A 13,419-nucleotide genomic window follows, 5' to 3' on the forward strand; every position below is an offset into this window, starting at 1 on the left:
GGCAAAGATTGAGGAGAGTTTGACAGAAGAAACTTCTGTTACTGAATCAGCATCCATTGATCAACAGGATGCAAACCCTGAAGAAACTACAGACTCAATGTTGTCTTTTCAGGCTGAGACTTTTGGTAACATCTTTGCAATTACACTACTTAACAAGATTTTGGCAAAATATAAAATTGGCAACATTAAACTTGTTGACATGGTCAAGTTAGGTGACAGGATTTCAGCCTTAGTAAAGGCCGAAATCAACAATAAAGACACTGAAATTACTACAATGGAAATCCCAAAAGTGGCCGACGCTACATTGAAGGACCTTTTAAAAAGATTTCACAAAATAGGAAATCTTTGTGATGCAGCAGTGTCAGAGAATGAAGCTTTCAGTAAATGTCTTACAGCATCTATTCAATACCACCTACATGTCAGGACACATGCCAAGAAGAGCAGAATAGCAAAGTTTTTTTGCATGAAATGAAAAAAAAAAAAATGGATGGAATAGAGCCATCAAGATTTTTTAAAGAGAAGTTTAGAGACATCTAAACTATTACAGCAAATTGGGAGGGGAAAACTGTTGTCAAGCTTCTTCACATTAAAGATGGAAAATGTATTTTTTCTTCTGCCAAGAAATTAAAGGGCACGAAGATTTAAATCAATGAAGATTTCTTGAAAGCTGTGCAACTGAAGAGGGAAGAGCTGATGTGTAGATTTCTCTGACAAATTAAGTCGTAGCCGCATATTAGTAATGCCATGAATTACTAATATAAGGGATTGGAAAAAAAAAACTTGTGGGCGTGCAATACAACTTACCCATTGCGGGGAAGCTGGAGCCTAACTATGGCAAGCCATTTTAAGATTTATTCAAAGCTCACTCCTCTCATTGTTCCCATTGGTAGATGTCTACATTACATTCTTACTAGTCAGAATTCTAATTCAAGATATCTTCAACCACATTTTTGCTTGCAGAAACTGAATTTTAAGATATCTACAATTACAAATGTGTCATGAATGGCGGACGTCGGAGAAGGTGAGGACCCAATTGCAGGCAGTCAGAGGCAGGAGGCAGAATTGGTGCAGGTGACAGGTTTATTCCAGAACTCAAGACAGGGATAAATCCAACGAAATAAACCACACATGACCAAATGAGAGGATCTGACAAGGAGTGACTGAAAACCAGGAGTACTTATACACAGAGGGAGTAACAAGACACAGGTGAAGTGGATGACTAATAGATAGATAGATAGATAGAAAGTGGGTAACAAGTAACCAGGATTATAATGATTGTTCACAGTGATCACAGTGCTGTGAATTGTTCATAGCTATTATTCCTTGCTGGCTAAGTTACGTTGAACGTCTGGAATTTATCTGTGCCAAGCCGTCATATAACATGGTGAACAACTTAATCGGCCAAAGCGGAAAATCAGCATTTTCATTCAGATTTTTCCAGTGGGTAGGTCATTTTGGGATGATACCCAAAGCTCTTTACACCATACATCACATTCTCCCATTCCCACAGACATTCACACACTGATGGCGGAAGCTGCCATGCAAGGCGCTCAACCACGACCCATCAGGAGCAATTAGGGGGTTCGGTGTTCTGCCCAAGGACACCTCGACATGAATCAGGAATCTTCCCTGATTCTCCAGTCTGAGAGTGCTCAAGAGTGATAAAATCAGGGGAATAAACTCAGATGAAAAAAAGCACATGACATACACTCTCGAACTGTTCAACAAAAACAAAGCTGAAATTCAGAAACGGTGTGCAAAAAAATAAGTGCACTCACACCGCTTCCATATAAATGAACAGAAAAAGTAGCCGGCAGGTGTGAGCATCTCTATAAAAGGAGAGGTTTTGGCAGTTTAATGTCTGGAGTATTCAGGTGTAACACAATGCCAATGAAGAAAGTCATCAGCAATGATCCCAGAGAAGCAATTGCTGCTGCCCATCAATCTATAAAAGGGTCGTTAGGCCATTTCCAAAGAAAGAAAGATTTATTATTTGTGAGGAAACATTCAAGACAAATTGCCAATCTTCCCAAGAGGGGACATCCCAGAAAATTCACCCCATGGCATATTGTAAAGTGTAAAATGAAAACCTGCCTTAGCTAACTTAATGATTACATTAAGTTAGTGCTGACAGAGGTAGCAGCTATTGACTCATGGAGTGTACTTAGTTTTCCACAGAGTGCTTTACATTTGGACTGATGTTGTTTATCTGGAGTTGTATTTAATCAATTTTAAGAATTGGTAAAGACTGTAAATTAGTTATTTCATAGTGATAAATAATAGTAAAATGGGAAATTATGTTTCATATATGATAATAAGGTCGCACTGTTTATACCTCAGGAGAAAAGGGAGAATGTAGGTAACAATTTTCACCAGTAGGTGGGATAGTTGTACCATTTATTGGGACTTAGACTGACTTTCAACTATAGAAGAAGAAAAAAGGAGACCAGCCACTAACCAACCCATGCCTCTAATTCTTGATGTCTTATCTTTAGTGGAAAATGCTGAAACCTGGATTTTGTGTAATTCTGAAGTGTTTGATCTTTTCAGAAGGACTTTGTGAACCTTCCTACATAATACCTTGTGATGTGTAACACAATTTTGTGTGTGTATCATACTCATATGGTGTGCATATTCCTTTGCAAAGTAAAATTGTATACACTAAGAATAACTCCTGGTGTCTTTCTTTTGTTAGAAGGTTTATTGGTGTTTTGTGTTGGGAAGTATTTTCCCTAACAGTTACAAAAACCTTGGTTCGGGACATTTCTGCCATTTTGTTGCACAGACTGTTCTTTTAAAAAGACTTTGTGTTTAGAAACTGATGAGACCATGTGCAGTTATGAAAGCAACATTTTTCCCCATGCTTACTTCACATTGTCATTGTCAATTGTCATTTCACAATGTGTCCAGTACGTTTAACAGGGGACGGGTCTGTTTTGCACTTCGATTCTTACTTTGCTGTTGTACATTCACTCACTTACAGCTTGGTGGGCCTATATGCATTATAAACAGCATAAATACTCTGTCACACACAATACTCATCTGTTTCTCTTTATCAGGCTCAGGCTTAGGATTGCATTGTTACCATGGCTGGTTCTCATTGTAACATTTCACCCAGACATCTCTTCTAACTGCATCGGCTTTGCATGAATTCCTCCTTTTTTTGCTGTTATTCTTGATTATAGTCTGTAAAATTAAAAATTCTGACAAAAGCAACACACAGGAACCTTTAATGTCATGAAGCATCTCCAAAAATATTTCTTATTGTAAGACCTCTTAAATCAGAAGGAATCTCTGTGCATAATGGCAGGACTTGTCAGGCCTGGAGTCATCAGTGTTGGGCATGTCGCTTTAAAAAAAAGTAATTAATTATAGTAAACTCTCTCTCTGGGCTTCTGAGGCCCTGGACCCTTCGCTCGGGCTGCCCTGGATGGCCGGTCCCTGGCGGGGCCGGCGGCTGCCGATCTTGGCCCACTGGGACCTGTGCCAAGACCATGGGAGGCTCTGGCTGGAGCTTTCCTTTCCTGGAGGTGTTCCAATATGTTTAAAGTCATGCAATTGTTTGAAAAGCGAAACCCTAATCAAATTAAAAATGCAATAGAAATAGTTTATTGTTTTCATGAGTGTTTAACTTGTATTGATCTTTAAAAACGCTATATGTCAGTGTAAAATTAATATGAAACTTCTGCATCATTCTAACTAATTGCATATTAAACTTTATTAAAAGGTGAAACAGCTTTAATCCCAGAATTATCGTTGCATTGGGCCAAGTTTATGTGCCTGCATATTTCTAGAATTACATGAGGACACTGTAGATATGGGTTTTATGTGAAATTTGAAGCTTTGCTTCTAGTGAAAAAATTTAGAAGTTTACTATTTTGGGGAGGGGTTGTGGCAGGAATGAGTGCTTTTTTCAGACCAAAACTCACCTTTGGGCACATTCTTTTTTTCTTCTGAGGTTCACAATGCTGACCTTGTGTGAACTTTTCTGAACTTAAGTATCTAAAGCCCACTTTGGGTTAATTACAGCAACACTGCCGTCCCCTTCCTATAACCCTGAAGAACAAACAACTTTAGGCTGAAGTGCTAAAACTACTTCTGAGCTCCCAGTTTCTTCTTTTGTAGTACAGTGCTGTTTTTTGTTGAATGCATTTTCTATGTTTTGTTTTCCTCCTTTCTCATTACTTAAAATCATGAGTGTTACTTTGTAAATGATAATAGCTCAGATTAACGTCTGACTATTAAATATTTTGTGTTCAATCATCTTTAACATATAGTGCAATAATAATTTGGGGAAGCTGATATTTTACTGACCCTTTCAGTGTATTTTCATTGTTCACTGACCCAAATTCAGATCAGCTTCTTAGCAGGTGAAGACTTGGCCTCTCAAACAAACACTTCACTGGCTAGTTTCCCTCACACTGAATCAGGTACCAATGTTGTGCAACCACAAGCATGTTTTTACTTGTGCATGTGAGTAAATGTATGCATGTAGGATGTTGTGTACATGTCAGTAAATATTTTTCTAATTCTCATAGACAAAACAGCTTCCCACACATTGACACAGATTTGTTGGGATTGTGTTTGTGCGCGAGGCAGTTAAAAAGAGAAAGGGAGATAGTCTGTCTGCCAGAAAATGCTTTGAAGTTGTAGAAAATTCCAGGAGTTTCCTGTTAACAAGCCTGGACAATAATGTGAACCAGGAGTGTGTCTGTGTGTGAGAAGAGCAGTAGCTCTCCAGTCAGTCTCTTGTGGTGAGAAGGGTTAACATCACAGCCGTCTCTTTATCATCAGGATTCCAGATTTGGTTCAGTTTTTCTTTTGTTTTTTTTTTTATGCAGAATACTGCAACCTTCAGAGGAGTTTTGAACTGGATTCAATGGAAACCTCTCTGCTGGATGTTTTTTGTCAAACTATCAAATAACTTTGAAACATCTGGCAAATCCTTTCAGTCTGTCTCAGATGCTGTCGTGCTTTCTACGAGCTTGAAGTTCTGAGAACACTACATACGTGCATTTTCATTTCTGAGAATTTGCGAGCTGCTGAACAGTTTCAGCATTTCAGCAAACCAACTATTCAAGAAGGATGGTTCATTTTTATACCTCACATTATCTGATGTCTTTTGCCGCCTTGTGGAGCCTCACCTATCTGGGATTGCTGGCAGCGTGGCCAAACATTGCTGGAACCAAACCAAAACACCAGTTTGATCCAAATGTGAGAGACTGGGGAGACTACTCAGACCTCCCTCCCAAAACTGAATTTGGGCTGTGGCTGGAAGAAGACAGTGAGCGTGAGGAAAATAGGGGAGTTGGAGAATCATTATCAAGTTTGGCTCCGGAGCTGGATTTCCTGGCAGAATTTTTAGGCAAGAGGAACTAATTGATCACCTAATAGATCTGTTTGCATACTTACATTCTTTACTTCTTGCAGGTAAAAAGCGGTTGTGGGTGATATCAGCTCCATCACACAATGATCACTACCTTCATATGATGGAAAAGCAGCTAGAAGACACAGATCAGGTAATGGACTTTGTTATTATATTCTATTTGTTTCGTTAAATTCGAGGATTGTCAGCCTCTTTCCTGCTTATTTTCTCTCTCTTTTTGTGCCTCAGAAAGGGTTGAACTGCCGTTTAGCAGAAAGAGACACCTTTATCATCACCATCATCCAGAATGCCATGATGGAAGGTCGCATTCAGAAAACAACTTTTCAAGGGGATGCCACAGTAGAAAGCTTGGACCCTGACACAGTTACTAAACTGCTGCACTACCTAGAGCTTACTGGCCAAGTAAACACAATGTCATAAGTAGTTCAAATTATTTATTCTTTTATCCACATCTTGCTTTAATTTTCATTTACTTAAACTTTTACCTGCCCTTGAGTTGTGTTAAATGCCAATCTTTTCAGGAAAAAACATTTAGCATGTTGGTTATGAAGAAGAACCTTCAGGTCAGCGAGCGTTTCCCTTACCCAGTCCGTGCTGAGGCAATTTTAGAGCTCATCGATCAGTTCCCCATGAGGAAACTAGAGAAGATGACCAGAAAAGGATCCAATTTAAGGTGAACTTAATGCGTTTCACTGTATATGTGAAGTGAGGGTAATTTGACAAGATCTTTCAGTCTATAAATAAATTATAGACATACAGTTTATAGCAGAAATGAACTGTGAGCAAATCTATGCAAAACTCTGTTTAAGAGGTCGAGCCTGTAATTAGTCACTATGTGGATGTTATACAGTTTTAATGTTACACACCACTTTTAGCATGGATTTCTCTCTCTCTCTCTCTCTCTCTCTCTCACTCTATACACACACACACACACACACACACATATGTGTATATATATATATATATATATACCCTCATAGTGGGAACTTTTAATAAGAAAACAACAAATGAAACATGGCTATATGAAGCATGTCAGTTCATATAGCTGTTTTCTTTACTTATCAAAGGCAGACTCACTAAAAATCTATGGCAACCTAGATGGTACTCAATACCATCAATGCAGAAATACATGGACTTAACAATCAGAACAACTTAGAACAATAATTTGGCCACAACAAGTGTCTTATTCTGTTACTTTCAGGTGAGCTCGAAACAGGACCTACAAAGCACCTGATTGGGGAGAAATCTGAGTGTCTTTGTCTTGCGTTAAAAAGTGCAATCTGGCAGGATTTCAGGCAGTCTATTTTATTTTTTATCACGTAAATGTTCTAAATATATTGTATGCAAGTCCGGCATCATACATTGTATTGAAGAAATCCTCTATACAACACTTATGCATCAACTTCTACTACTGTTGCCTTTTTTAGCCTTTCCAGAACATTAAAAAAACATGAAGCGCTGAATGAATTTCAAAGATTTGTGCAGGAAATAATAGATTTTTTAATGTATTCCTCTGCTGGATTCCCAAGTTTCATAGAATATGAAAATCTAAACAAATATATGTCTCAGTCACTATTTTATATGTCAGGGTGCATTGACTAACTGACCGTGAAGTGCAATGTGAATAAATGCTTTTTCTGTTGTGTTTTAGATGTAAAACCATGAAAAAGAAAGTTGTGAAAAGAAAGAGGATGATGAAGAAGATGATGCCAAGCCCTCAGGGACAAGGAAATGTGACCTCTGTCGTGACCTCACAAAGGAAACCTCTAGATAAAAAAGCTGTGCTGAAGAGTAAAATCCAGGACATACTGAATGGTCGGTGGAGGTTTGTTATCCGTAAGGTGCCTGTTGGATCCACAAAAGGAAAGAAGTCGACCAGTAATGATTGGGCCAGCTCTAAAGTGCCCAGTCCTTCATCAGTCCCAAGTAATAATGAAGACGTGGAGAAAGACAGGTGCTGTCTTTTCATCTGCTTTGCGAAAATTTTAAACATTGTAAGAAGTGAAGTGCATGTCCTTCATCTTCTGACAGCAGTTAAATGCTTTAATGTGTGTGTTCTGGTTGAGCATCTTTTTAACTGTACTGCAGGCCTCACTCCAGCGTAAAAGAGGGAAAGAAACAACACGGAGGGCAAAACACTGAAGAGTTAAATGTAAAGGGTGTTACACAAGATAAACACGGCAATAAGAAAAAGGGGAAAGGGAAGAAAGGAAAGAAAGGAAAAGGAAGAGGGAAAAAGTCCAACACAGAGGCCAGTGAAGAGGATAAAACAGCCCTGAAGACATTTTTGGATCGTTTAAGAGGGTCCAGAAGGCTTATGGTGAGAACTCCCCCCTAATCCAAAGTATTCTCAGGCGTTTTCATCTCTTGTCTACCTTTATCTCTCGGTATTTTCAAAACTGTTTCACATTGGCATCCATGATAAATGCAGGGCCTTCATAATAGCAAATTTACCTATTTTTGTGTATAAGCTGATCTCCACGCCCAGCGGAGATGCAACGCTGTTCGTCCAGCAGAATCAGGAGAATGAGAAGCAGCACTGCGAGCTTGCTATCAGGAAGATTACCGTGGCAACCATTGAGGGTGAAGGAAGTGACGCCACGCTCACACTGCAGCATCACCAACTCGGTAGGAAGTTTATGTGAGATGTTAAGTATTTGAATATTTATATTTAAAAATTTGGCTTTCCTGGGAGGTCAAATCATCTAATAATGCCACACAGATATGTGTGATGTGTTCTATTGAAAACGGCTGTTCTCAATATAAAACTCGGATCCAGGATCCTCTGGATAAACACATCAAGAGATGGAAAAGCAAACGACTATGCTGTGCTATTTTGTGGTTTTGGGGTTAGAGATGGACACATGGTATTACTACAGTAAAAGATAGGCACCAGCACAGTTATTACAATGTAGTTCAGAGGGTCTATGTATGCTTAGGACATATTTATTTTAATATTTTAAAAAAAATCGAACAAAAAGCTGACTTTGACATTGTTAATTTTTAGAGCTTTTGAAAAGGCAACAACAATTGAAAACTAAAATAAATCCCTGAGGATAAATTTACTATAAGTGAAATAAAAATGTCGCTAATATAGATATCATATTTAATGTGGATGACACAGGCGCCAAGTCAGGGGGCAGTGAGCATGCCCACATCTGCTTGGTGCCTCTCATCAGGAGCAGCTCCAGAATGAAAGAGGGTCCAGCCCCTCTCAAAGACCTCCGCACCAGTTCAGACTCCTTCCCCACCAGAGAGGTGACATTCCACATCCCTAGAGCTAGCTTCTGCAGCCGAGGATCAGACCGCCAGGGTCCCCGCCTCGGGCAGCTGCCCAGCTCACACTGCACCCAACCCCTATGGCCCCTCCTGCAGGTGGTGAGCCCACGGGAGGGGGGGCCCATGTCACCGTTTCGGGCTGAGCCCGACTGAGCCCCATGGACAAAGGCCCGGCCACCAAGCTCTCACCTCCGTGCCCCACCTCCAGGCCTGGCTCCAGAGGGGGGCCCCAGCGACCCACTTCCGGGCAAGGTAAACCTGGGTCCATGATTTGTCGCCATCATAGGGGTGCTTTTGAGCCGTGCTTCGTCTCCCTTAGAGATATGGTGACCACAGCATAACGCCAGCATACACTTAATGACCACAAGGACCCAGAAAGACATTTTTTTTACATTATTGCATTTTAGTTCTGCTTTAACAATGCTTTTTAGATCTTTATTAAGAGTTTTATCTTATCTATCTTTGGTATTGTCTTTCTTATGTTTGTGTGCTTCAGAGTCAGAACCCTTTCTAAGTGATCAACTAGACCAGTTCTCACACACAGGCCTGATCTCTCTGTTGAGAGCAGAGCTCGGCTTGTCGTCTTCAGACCTCTTTTCAATGACTGTCACGGATTATGACATCAAACGCACCGTAAGACAGTCTCACCTGAGTTTCCAGAGTTTTTTGGTCTCCTCGAAATTACATTAAAAAAATGTATTTAATTTTGTCAAACATACTCTTATCTTTTCCCAGAGAGTCTTTGAGGCTCCTCCATCAAGCTCAGCTTTGTTCGAGTACATTGACAACTTCCCTTCAAGGTATTCAGAGAGAGAGAAAGAAAGGAGGAGCCCTCCACTTTGCTCCAAAGACATGCAAGACCCTGCAGCTAAGAACTCACTGCTCAGGTGGAGTAATTCAACACCACATATCATATTACATGGAAGAGCGGCATCTGCTGCATGAATTTAAATCTAAGAAGTTCTAAGAGCACTGATCTTTCATTGCACACTTCTAAACACACACACACACACACACACATATATATATATATGTGTGTGTGTGTGTGTGTGTGTGTGTGTGTGTGTGTGTGTATAGATGATAAGCTGAGCTTCACTAAATGCAGATGAAATATGTAAGCAAGCCAGCCAGAGATGATTTTTACTACGGAGGCTGAAAGAGTTTGAGGTCACTACTGATGTTTTACAAAAGGTATATGTGAGTCTTTTTAAGAGCCTCCTTGTTTTTTACATTTCTGTTTGGTTTGGACATTTGACTGTAATAAACAGGAGCAAATGAACAGGGAGGTAAAGACAGAAAGATAGTTGGTCATCAACAAAAGACCTTAGATTAATTTTACAGCTCTACCTTCCAAAGGAAAACTCCATCAATAACCAGAGATAAAACACACCCCCTTCCCAGAGAGTTTGAGTTACTCCCCTCAGGGCAGCGCTATAGAGCACCTTTGGTAAGATTGTGTTTTTGTGTCTGGTGTGTGTTTTACACAACAATTAACATTTGTAGTAGGTATCGTATGTACTGACTCTTGTGTTTTTATTGCTACTGGTGCGGCCAAAGACTAATTTCCTGCCTTGGTGGGACAATAAAACATTTCAAAATACAATCTTATATAACCATAAACCATTCAAATGATCACTTTTTCTGTCCAGTAAATTCACTTTTTATAGATCTGGGTTATCCCCCTCAGCAGGTTTTACCGTTATAAAGCACTTCAAAGATAAGATTAACGCTGTGTCTAAATATTAACAACTGATTTCTGTTAATGTTAACTCCACCATTGTATTTACATTCAGGTTCATGTCCAAGAGAAGGCTACTACTGATTTCTGCTCCCTCTGAGGATGACTACTCTTTTCAACAGCAGCTGTCTGCTCTCAGTGGACAGGAGTGTCATCTGGGTGAGTGACTCAACATAACGTCTGCTTTGTCCTTGTTGATGCATCTAGGAAACATGAATCAGAATCAGGCTTCTCCTCTGACCATCAGGACCCTAAAATAAGTTTTAATCACGTCTGACTATTACCTCATTAACCAAAATTACAGGATGAATATAAAAATGATTGTAAATCATGTGAGGCTTCTGAAAAAAATGTTATTGTGATAATTTAAACAACTACTAGACATTTCTTTTTCTGTAAAAATCTGCCATTCCATCCTTTTTCTGCTTTTTGCTGCTTCACTATGCTATCTTGGGTTTTTCCTAAGGTATTCGCCACTTCGGCATGTTAAAGCTGACTGGAAATGGAAAAAAAGCATCAGGAACTGTGGAGCTATTTCCCTTAAATGGTAAGCAACAGTCAAGCGAGGCAGTGCAAGTGCATGGGGATGATGCCTAAACTTTGATTCAGAACTTAATAGTAACATAATTTGTACTAGAAGACATGTTGGAAGGCTCTTACATAAAGTTATCTTTCTTATTTCTCCTACAGGTCGTAGTCAGAGTGAGGTTGAGCCATTATCCCACGAGACGGTCAACAATATGAGAGAACAGCTAAAGATCAGTAAAGACTACTTCAGTATGCTGGTCGTAGGGAAGGATGGTGATGTCAAGGCGTGGTTCTCATCACCTATGTGGTCCCTGGATAACATTTATGATCTGGTAGACTCAATGGAGCTTCGCCTTCAGGAGTGGAAGCTCCAGAGGAGACTGGGGATCCACTGTCCTGAAGACAGAGGAAGAGAAAGCAGTGAAGCAGAACACAATCCTGGGTATGATGAGGATAGAGCAGATTATACATACTTGTATCACCAATCATAAAAATGACATAAAAACTATAATATCTTCAGGACACAAGATGCAGCATACAAAATGTAAGCAGATAAATATCATGCATTTGTTGAATACTGGAATCAGTTTAAGAAAATAAAAAAAAAGCATATGTGTATCCTCTAGCTGTTCTTTGGAAGAGCTGGTGGGTTGGAGTAATTGGTTGTTTGCAGCAGTGAAACAGAAAGAAGGCTCACTCATGCTCTAACAGTGCTTTTTGGCAAAGCTTCTGTCCAGTCTGTATGCAACACATTGCTTAAATCAAAGAAAGGCAAAACATCCCTCTGCTACAATATTGTGCTGCCGAGACCAAAACTTTATTTGAACTAAACACATGTTCTTTTCATAGATTCTTATGTAAACATCTGAGCCTGCAGGAAACTATGTGTCAGTGAAACAGAGTTCCTATTATTAAAAAAAATGCATCTATGAACTATAGTTGTATTGTGGAGGGTTTTCTTTTATTACACATAAGCGATTATCTAATGTCATCCACCATGTTTATTTTAGACTGAGATTTCTTTTATGCAGGGAAAGTAGCACACGAAAGCTTGATTCTTTACCAAAGCAGCATCTAGAAAAGGGGAGAAAACACTTCTTCTTACATAGAGCTTATAGAAAAAATATCCAAAGGAAGATTTAGTTAATGATTACAATAAGATGACAAGTAGCTTGTCCAGAGGAAATGTATCAGTCACTTGTAGCGTGCATTTCACCTGCAGGAATGTGGATGTTAGATTATACAAATGAAGCAGCATTATGATGTACTGAGTCACAAGAATGCTATAAATTCAAATAAATATGTAAAGTAAAATGAAAATCCATCTATACATCTATTTGCTAAACTTACTTAATCCAATGTAGGATTGTGGGGCAGCTGGAGCCTATCCCAGCAACTGTGTGGGAATATAAAAGTGGTAAATAAAAGAGAAATTCAAAAAGAAAAGCTGTGTCTGTAGGAGTTAATATTTTAATTTATTTCTTTGCATGTCAGTGTTTAGAAATGGTGTTCCAAACCTGCACAAGTGGCTCAAAATGATTAAAAAAGGTTTTCAGGCTACTATTTTTAAGTGAAGTGACATTTAGAAGATTGATGGGTTACGCTTTGAACTTTTATAATGATGTGAGGAGTGTGAGGATGATACAAAAAGTCAAATAATCTCAAAGAAGGAACTACTTTTAATTTAATGTTAAAATACATACACACATTTAAAAAAAGCACAATTAAACACACACAAAGAAGAAATGGAGAGTTGGAGCAAAACAGAAAGTTGCCCTTAACTCTCTCTGTTGAATTTGCATGTTGGCTTATTGTACATCCCTTTTTCCAGCTAAATAGCAGCCAGACACGCTGGCTGACTTTAAATTATTGTGTCATATTGGTGGGGAAAAGCCAGGTGACTTCCAGATAGTGCATCCTCTAAAAACCACAACCTGCTATTTTTCAATATATATATCGGGTAAACAAATGTTTGGAAAACCTTTTGTGAACACAGCTAAACATCCCATTTATGCAAATTACGCAGGAGGAAAGTGTCAAATATCAAATAGTTAATGGTCTGTATTTCATACTTTACCTGGAATGATACCCAAAGCACTTTACATTGTACACCACATTCACCCATTTACACACTGATGGCAGAAGCTGCCATGCAAGGCGCTCAACCATGACCCATCAGGACCAATTAGGGGTTTGGCGTCTTGCCCAAGGACACCTCAACATGATCTTGACCTGGCTGAGGTAGAGGACCGCTCTACCTTGCTGAGCCACGCCGTCCCCACACCACTCATCAAAATGTGCACATCCTAAAACATTCCACCCTATTATCCATGAAGATGTGGATTATTTATTTATTTTTATTAAAGGCAGCATTATATTTTTACTAAAATAACATTTTCCTACTTGTAGTGTCTGGTTGCTAGGGAACTGTCTTCAGCTTGCTTTTTTTATTTTTTTATTTTTTTGTTTTGTTTTGTTTTGTTATGAT

General features: G+C 39.2%; 1 protein-coding gene across 1 annotated transcript; it reads left to right on the top strand.

Annotated features, from left to right (window-relative positions):
- The first annotated feature begins 4,773 nt into the window (after nucleotides 1-4,773).
- On the top strand, nucleotides 4,774-12,355 carry ccdc80l2 (coiled-coil domain containing 80 like 2). The gene is made up of 12 exons (XM_041969215.1): nucleotides 4,774-5,365; nucleotides 5,431-5,519; nucleotides 5,615-5,788; nucleotides 5,908-6,059; nucleotides 7,038-7,340; nucleotides 7,475-7,706; nucleotides 7,858-8,014; nucleotides 9,162-9,298; nucleotides 9,401-9,552; nucleotides 10,459-10,562; nucleotides 10,870-10,950; nucleotides 11,094-12,355. Exons 1-12 carry the CDS (start codon nucleotides 5,086-5,088, stop codon nucleotides 11,420-11,422), a joined length of 2,190 nt encoding a protein of 729 aa, XP_041825149.1. The 5' UTR covers nucleotides 4,774-5,085; the 3' UTR covers nucleotides 11,423-12,355.
- The last annotated feature ends 1,064 nt before the right edge of the window (nucleotides 12,356-13,419 follow it).

The sequence above is a fragment of the Melanotaenia boesemani genome, chromosome 19 (genome assembly GCF_017639745.1).
Source record: "Melanotaenia boesemani isolate fMelBoe1 chromosome 19, fMelBoe1.pri, whole genome shotgun sequence".
NCBI lineage: Eukaryota > Metazoa > Chordata > Actinopteri > Atheriniformes > Melanotaeniidae > Melanotaenia > Melanotaenia boesemani.